Source organism: Lactuca virosa, chromosome 4, assembly GCF_052849685.1.
Source record: "Lactuca virosa cultivar CGN04683 chromosome 4, Lactuca_virosa_CGN04683_v6, whole genome shotgun sequence".
Lineage (NCBI taxonomy): Eukaryota > Viridiplantae > Streptophyta > Magnoliopsida > Asterales > Asteraceae > Lactuca > Lactuca virosa.
The window spans coordinates 156,104,280-156,113,343 of record NC_136429.1 but is presented as its reverse complement, the minus strand read 5'-3'; the positions used below and the strand labels follow the sequence as shown (position 1 = coordinate 156,113,343).

Sequence of the window (9,064 nt, the reverse complement as noted above, 5' to 3'; positions counted from 1 at the left end):
TACACAACTGGAGGCAATGCACCTCGCAATTCTCTCATGCATCTTTTCTCCAGTTTCTTCAAACGATCAGATTGATTTTCAACACTAGAAGTTCCAGAAGATGATCCAATTGGTTGAACATTTGCAGGAGGAATGATATTTCCAGAGATGCAAGTCCAAAACTCTTCATCGAGTCCATTTAGGTAATCCTGCATGCGATCAGCCCATTGATCATAATATTCAGGAATAAGCATCGGAATCTTAGTAGAAGATCCGAGCAGATGAGAGAAATAAGTCATTGAATTGAGATTGAAGTTCGCCATTGATGTACGAATATTGATTTTTGAGATTTTTGAGAATTCAATGAAAATTTGAAAGCAAATAGCTGAATTGAATTGAGATTACAAACATAACACTCGATTCAACAATTCAGTTGTAGAATCGAATTACAACTAACGATCTAGAACGAATTTTCACTTCAAAAAGCGCGGAAACTTTTTGAACCAAAATTGATTCGAAAAACCTTTTGAAACGACGTGAAAATCAGATCTCAGGTTGTGATTCCTGCTCTGATACCAATTGATGAATCGTGGAATCAAGTATTAATCAAAATCAGAGTAAAACGAATGCAGATTGAACAAACGATGTAAATAAGATCTGGTTTCTGCTCATTTATGCTTTCAACGTTTACAGAGAAAAATAGTCAGGTTCTGTAAATGACTCTTATCTAACTCTAGTAAAGTTCCATATTTATAGGAATAGTGAAAGCATACAAAAAATACTAAGGCATTGAAACTTAAGCGTCGTACGAAATACACCTTAGTAAATAAACTTAACAAACATTCGAAGGGAACAAAAGACTTCGACATATTACAACTAAATTCGACCCTTACAACAACTTTAAACAAAAATAAATTGTTTAGTTGTGAATTAAACTTTATGAACAACCGTTAAGAAAAATGTGTTATCATTTAATATTCTATAGATAAAAACATTTGAGAAGTACATATTTAGGTGTTTTATTGGGTAATACATTCAAATCTATTAAAAAACAATTTACACTTAAAAAATAATTAAAAGAAATATAATAAAAACAAACAATGTATATAAATTAACAAATGATAAATAGTTATTCGGTTTTTTGGACTATTCGGTTTTTATTTTATAACCCAAAACCAATCCGAAATTCAAAATAATAACTCGGTTTTGCTAAAAACCAATCCGAAAATCCAATTATCCGAACCAAATTGTCCAATCCAAATTGTCCAATTGGACAATTCGGTTTTATCCAAATAGTGAACAGCCCTATGTGTCTGTGTGAGGAGAGAGAATATAGAGTTCAATGGGGATTGAATTCCCCATTCCATTGAATCCAAGTCATTTTCCCACAATGAAGATTTTGAGTTTAATGAGATTAAACTCCCCATTAAACCCCATTAAACTCCAATTGAATATGGCCTTAATGACATATCACCATATTGTCACACCCCCGAACCAGACGGCGGAAACGTCCGAGGGCTCGTGTGACTTAAATTGAAATATCATCACAATGAATATACATGAAACATAACATAAACATCACCATGCATTAATACATTACAACCGTCATTGTTCACATCAAGTACATTGTTTACATTACATAATCCCAAAACATAAATGGTTTATCAAATGACATCACAAAAGACATTCAGACACAAGCTTGATAATTCTTCATTCTAACGGTTACCTGAGAACACAAGTTATTTTGAAAACGGTCAACATATATAATGTTGGTGAGTTCATAAGCAGGTTTGATATGAAAATGTTTTGTATTGTTTGTAAAACCCAGAAAATCCGATATTTTTTGAAACAGAAATTGTTTACGAAAAAGGTGTGATGATACATAAGTATACATGTGAATGATTTCAAAACATGTAAAAGTGATATGTTTTTCATAATAGTTTCTTGTATCATAGTTGTTGTAAGTAAAAGTGAATAATGTTGTTCCCCCGGAAAACCCGATGTTTTCCGATATAAATAGTTTTGTTTTATTGTATCGACACAGCGCATGAATATGATTTCCCAATGATTACTTAGATGGTAATGGATCTCTATGTGAGTCGTTATAACCATGCATAATAATGACTAATTCGTCTGTCTTGGCATTTTATCGAATGCCGGTCTTGAATTAAGATTTTGTCACCCTAGACTAGCCGAGTCTAACTGTAGCGAACAGCTTAGGTGTGGGGGAGTCACCCCCGTATAGATCTATACACAAACTCTCGCTCTCCCTCCAGGAGACTTTGATTATAACTACAGACTACGACCGACACTTATTGGTGTCACCCGTTATTTTTCACTAAATCCAAAAGAAATTGAATAACATTGTTTTACAACCCGATTTATGTTTAGTTGAATAAAAGGTAAGCCTCACAGACGAAGAGAAGAGGACAACGGAGGTCCACTAACCTTGTATGTTATTACAGGCTGTCGAGTATGCTACAGACACGTTATAGCCCATTAAGCATATTATGAATGTTTAGGGTCTTATTAGCTATGCAAATGGACCATTAAGGCCCAATAGCATGTTAAAGCTGATAAAGGCCCATTGGGTATGTAATTGGGTCACCGGAAGCCCAATAAACATGTGTGATTATATTGGGCCCAATAATCATGATATTGGGCCACAAAGGCCCAATAGCACGAATAGAAGGTATTTGAGCCCAACCATTGAATCATTTATAATTTATTGATCTTAAGTTCGTAATGTAGCTATTTGTTGTAAGCGAAATGTTTATTCGAAGTGTTAAAATACTTTGACGTTTGATTTATAACGAAGCTTTGGTTATATATATATATATATATATATATATATATATATATATATATATATATATATATATACATGTATATATATATATATATATATATATATATATATATATATATATATATATATATATATATATATATATATATATATTTAAAAACCATGCGTTATAAACTTGATGTTTTTAACCCAAAAATTTATATTTGTCTATTCGGCCCAAAAACATTTAGTTTGACCATTTCAGCCCCTTTATCTATAAAAATGACACTTTTAGTCCCTTTTTATGAAAATTGACATTTTTGGTCATTAAACCATTTTTCTTGACATTTTCGACCCAAACTTTATTTAAACAATAATTTCAACCCAAAACTATTGTATTTGTCATTTCCAGCCTTTATTTGTAAAAAGTTACATTTTTGGCTCAAATTCCGTAAGTTTTACAATTTTGACCCCAAAATAAAAAACTTTGCATTTTTAGTCCAATTTTTGCATCAAAGTCATTTTCAGCCCTTAAAACGGTTTTATTCACGTTTTTAAACTCATACTTTGTTAACTTTTCCATTTCAGCCCCTCAAATACTTCATTTTTCGCAACTTTGGGCCCAAAACTCGTGAGGCCCAAATTTAAAGCCCATTAAGCTAAAATTTATGTTTTTGACCCCTAGACAAGTGTTATTTTCATAAAAGTCAGATTTCTATGTAAATAATACCATTTTGTCCTTATAAAACCGAAAATATCATATTTTACCCAAACTTTTATTATTTTTGCAAAAATGACACTTATAAGGATTTTGGCTTTGTTTTCACTTCTTGAACCTAAAGACTCTTAGATCTTTGAAGTGTGTGGTTTATTATGTTATTTGTTTATGTAACCTTCACACTTTAGCCATAGATTTCGTGATTTAGCAAATAATATCATATTTTTCATAACATAAACCAAAGAAATCACATATAACAAGCATACACACATAGATCAACACATAGTACTTGTATTCTCCCCCCAAAACAAGTAAAAACCAAAAACAAGGGGGTATGAACTCACCTTGATTAGTTGTCTTCGGTTTTGAAGTAGAAATGGAAGAGGTTGATGTGATTTTCGGCCCTAGATGAGTTTCTTGAGAGGACTTTGGTTTAGATGGATTCTAAGGAGTAGATGACGAATTTTGCATGAGTTAAGAGGAGATTTTTGATGAAATAAGGAAACTAAGCCATGGATCTAAGTAACAACTTACCAAGGATGATGATTTTTATGGAAAAGCCTTCTTGAAATGCCCTTGATCTTGAAATTTTTGAGAGGAAATGAGGGATTGTTATTGTGAGTGTTTGAGAGAAAATTCAAGTGAGGTGTGTGTGTGTGTGATCCTCGGCCGAGAAGAAAAAGAAGGGAGAGGAGAGAAGAGATAAGTTGCATGGGAAAATGAGATGTCTTAGATGTATGTGATGTATTAAGCCTTGATACCCTTTGAGTAATAATGATGTGTCAAGGTTTAATAATTCAAATTAATCTTTTTTTTTTGTTTGAGTTGGGCCGTGAACTTGGGCTAGGAGAAAGGATGAAGTAGCTTGGTCCAAATCCTTTCCTTGGTTCGAATTTATGAGGCCCAATAATTTTTTTTGCCCATTGGGCCTTTTGGGAAACTCACGACCCAATTTTGTATAAAAGAATGGATTCATGACCCATTAGGGCTAATTAGATTTGTTATGGCCCAACAAGGCCCATTAAAGGTAAACTAATCCATTTTAGGCCCATTATAGCCCAAAATGTTAAGTTTCATGAAAGTGGGTCCAATTAGGGCCCATTTAAGGGTTCTAAGCCCAAACTAGTCAAATTGGAGACTTATTGGTCCATTAGGCCCAATAAGAATATTCTAGTCCATATTGGACTTAAACCGAGATTTTTAGGGTTTCCAATCATTTGTTGACTATTTGAAGTGTTTGATGGAATTTTGTTGTCATTGAATGAACATCGTGCATGCTTTCAAGTTTTAGTTACAAATGTTATCCTTGTTAATGTTTACAAAAGCATTAGAATTTCCTGGTTGTGACACATATGGAGGGTTCGAGGAGGCAGGACACTACATTAATAAAAGATAACCCAGAGTAACAAAGATAACCCACAGTAACGCATACGGTAAATGGATAGCATCGTATTACTCTCAAATCTGCTACTCTCCTTATCGTCTCCTACATGCCTTTTGTTTCTATATTGACTTGAAGGTTGAAGCAAATCTTAGACAACGCCAAGTTATCACCAATAATATTAATGATATTATTTCCATTCTTTGTGTGACAACAGTTCATATAGCGAGGCACTCCGGACCTCCTCCATGGATTTAGGTTTTTTCTATATAATTTTTTTTTAAAAAAAAAACTTCGTTTATTTAATAAATGTCATGTACTTTTTTACTTAACATGAACAAACGAGTCATTGATATTCATTATAATCATTTTCTAATCTACTCTAATAAATGAAGATTTTTTTGCCACATGTCACTCTCATTCAATTTGACAAATGTCGTTTTGTGGTTATTTTAAATTAATTTCTTTTCCATATGTCATTTCATTGGTTTTTCTATTTTAATAAATTACACATAATATTTTAATGTAATAATTACAATAAATACAGTAATAAATGAATATCAATTTCATTAATGGATTTACCTTCTTATTTCAAAATTCCAAAATTAAAACTCATTAGTTTATTTTGTTTATTTATTTAAATTTAAAAGATTAAAAAAAATCAATTTTAATAATTCATTAATTTTTTTATTTTTTTATAAATCCAAAGTTCTTAAATATTTAGACCTATATATCTAATTTTTTTAATTAACCCATGTAATACATAAGTCTTATATCTAATAGATAATAGATAATGATAATAAATTTGAGGCATTCATGGCCTTCCCATGGATTTAGGTTTCTTCAATATAATTTAAACAAAATTCTCAATTTATTTGATAAATGTCATGTACTTTTTTTTATTTAACATGCACAAACCAGTCGCTCATATTCATTATAATGTTATCTATATGGAGTCTTTATATAGTACTCTAATAGACAATAATAATAAATCAAGATATTTTTAACACCGCCTATTATAATAAAAATACAGATAACGTAAACCTTAGCCAGAAAATTTACAAAGAATCATGTCAATAATATTTCAAAAGATTACGTTCTTAAACAAATTATGTCCTTATAATTAAGCATATTCATGCACTTATTCTTTAAGACAATTAAAAAACAATGAAACTTTAATTTGCTACAAACCAGGTTTAAATTTATACTATAAACTAACATAAATCTTGAATATGCAAAGTGATCTTCCATTCAGAAAAACCCTAATCAAGATTCTTACCTTTAAAATCATGGATCAGAAGAAACCATGGATCTTTCCTCTTCTTCCTTTAAAGAAACTATCATGGCTGCCACTTGACCAATACCAGGTCTCACATCAGGTGAACCATTTATGCACTTCAAAGCTATCTGTAACAACGCTACCATGCGTTCTTCATTTGCACCTTCAACTACCAACTTCTTGTCAAAAACCTCACCCGTCCATTCTTCCTTCACCACTGAGTTAACCCACTGAGCCAGATCCAACCCGTTGCTCTGGACAGGCTTCCCTGTCAGCAGCTCGAGTAGAATCACACCAAATGCATACACGTCAAGATTGAAGACATTGCTGTTCTGAGAACTATCTTCTACCACCATTAAACCATACTCACTAACACAAACCTCCATATCCTGCGTAAACAAAATGTTTGAAGATTTTATGTTTCCATGAGCTATTCCATCGTTTTGAAGCTCTGCATGCATGAACGCAAGTGCTTCTGCTGTGCCACATGCAACATTTAGCCTGCTTCCCCAGTCAAAATGTTGCCCGTTTTGTGATCCTGTAAGTTAACCTAGCTAATTAAAAATTAATTTTTTTTTTTATGATTTTATGAAGTTTCGAAAAAATAAGGAAACTTACCATGCAGAAGGTTGAAGAGACTCCCATTTTGTTGGAACTCGTAAACTAGAAGCTTTTCTTGTTTAGAACAATAATAAGCGACTACAGGTAACACTTTAGGGTGTTTGACTTGATCAATTCTTTGCATTCTTTTCTTGAATTCGTCTCTTGAAATATCCCAATCTTTGATTCTTTTAACAACGAGCGGAATTCCACCGGAGGGAATGACTTTGTACAGGCTTCCATGTTTCCCTCTTCCCATCAATTCCGCCGGAGCTCTGAGCAGATCTTCAAATCTCATCCCGTTAACAGCCTCCACTGGACTTGAAAGAACAACAAGCGAAGCTGAAACACCGCCGTTTTCAGCCGATGTAATCGAGAATTCCGACCTGTTCTTCCCGCTTGAAATACCACTATCGTTAACTCCCTTCTTTACAGAATCAACACTTTTCGTATCTTCATGTTTTCCTTTTCTTTTGAGGAATAAGAGAGAAACTAAAACCAGAACTATCAAACCAAGAATCGCGTAACCGGAGTACATAAGAATATTGTTTAAGTTTTTCTTTCTTTTCTTCACTGGACACGCCTTCTGCAACTCCTTCCCGCACAAATTAGGGTTACCCAAGAAACTGTTGGCGCCAAAATTACCGGTGTCATCGGGAATTGGACCACTGAAATCGTTGTTGGAGACATCAAAATCTTGAAGTTGGTGATAATTGAAGTTTGGTAGTTGCCCAGTCAAACGATTGTTCTGGGCAAGAAAGCTTAATAAGCCGGTGATTCTTGGCATATCCGGTAACTTACCATCTAACTCGTTGTTGGATATATCGATTCGTTTCAAATCGGCCAAACCGGTAAGGGAATCGGGAAGGCTACCGGAAAAGTGGTTTCCGGTAAGGTATAAATGCCTGAGCTTTTTGCAGTTTGATATCTCCGGTGACAAGTCTCCGGTGAGATTGTTGAACTTGAGGCTTAGTACAAGAAGCGAAGTTTCTTCGCAAAGGGATTCGAAATCGAGGGTTCCCGTTAGACTGAGCTTCTCAAGAACGATTTTTTGCACGGTTTTGTTTCCGGTGTCACACGTAACTCCATGCCATGTATTCGTGCAAGGATCTGATGAAGTATTCCATCCCCAATTCGTGGTGTTTTGGATGGTCCGAGGAGGACCAAGTGCGTTCATGAAATCGACCAATGCATCTCTCACATCATCGTCTTCCATCTTTCCTACTGAAAAAAGAAGAAAGAAAACAAAGGAAACGCAGAAAATGGGTTGAATATTCCGACCCATTTCTGAGTAAGAAACGTGAAATATGACTACAGTGCTTCTATGCAGTTTTGATTGGAAGAACTTGCATTGTACACAGGTGAATTGTAGCAGGAGTAAAAATGGAAACAATCAAGTTATATGATGCAAAAACAGTTGGCTGAATTTACAAAGATGAGATGTAATCAAGAAATGAAAGCTGTGAATGCCCAATGGAGAGACGTTAAAGAACGTTTGAAATAAAGTTAATATAAACAACAAAAAAAATGTTTGGCCGGCTGAAATTGGTTAAAAAATTAATGTTGCCGGCTTTTAGACTAACGTTGTTGCTCTGCTTTTCATACTTACCTTGTTGAGGTCCATTAAGTACCATCGCCAATTCTTGTAAATATGTGTAATTGCCGACGTTGCTTATGATAACAGAGTTAATTTTTGTGCGTCCATTTGTTGCCTTAAATCTTTGATGAACAAAATCTCCAGGTTTCAATAATCGAAAACAAAACTTATTAAAATGTCAACGATCGAAAGCTCGAATATGTGCCAGTTTCACGTCTTTCTTCCATATTCATAAACATATCATTTTCCTACAATCACAAAAGCTCTCAAGAACCATGGACTGATGGACAACTAATAAGTAGTAAGGGTATATAATAGTCAATGGGAATGCAGCGAGAATGATGAACAATTGAACTTTATTCATCAGGAATAAAAATTCACACACCAATATCACAATCTGTACACTGTGGCCATCGTAATTCGGATAGGATCCTCGTTTCTTCGGCGTCCCTCGAGTATAAATCTTCCTCCCAGCAGTCATAAACCCATCCGCTACCATTATTATTCCGCATTCTTCTCTGCCACCACAGCGGGAGATTACAATCGAGGAATGACTTTCTCCACTGAGTCAATTGCTGGCAACAACCTAGCTAGTCGTCCCCATTACCAAACTCATAGGCAACAAGCAACGTATAATACCGAGTAGATACAGGGTTATGCAGGCTAGCTGAGGCTCCCGATGGCATAATCGGGTCTTTACAAGTGACGACGGCGTTGGAGGA

At 34.3% G+C, this 9,064-nt stretch overlaps 1 protein-coding gene across 1 annotated transcript; it reads right to left on the bottom strand.

Annotated features, from left to right (window-relative positions):
* Window positions 1–6,061: 6,061 nt before the first annotated feature.
* On the bottom strand, window positions 6,062–8,137 carry LOC145168575 (inactive leucine-rich repeat receptor-like serine/threonine-protein kinase At1g60630). Its single transcript, XM_079087357.1, has 2 exons — window positions 6,764–8,137; window positions 6,062–6,683 (listed from the first exon to the last, which is right to left on the bottom strand). Exons 1-2 carry the CDS (start codon window positions 8,028–8,030, stop codon window positions 6,154–6,156), a joined length of 1,797 nt encoding a protein of 598 aa, XP_078943483.1. The 5' UTR covers window positions 8,031–8,137; the 3' UTR covers window positions 6,062–6,153.
* Between the last annotated feature and the right edge of the window lie 927 nt (window positions 8,138–9,064).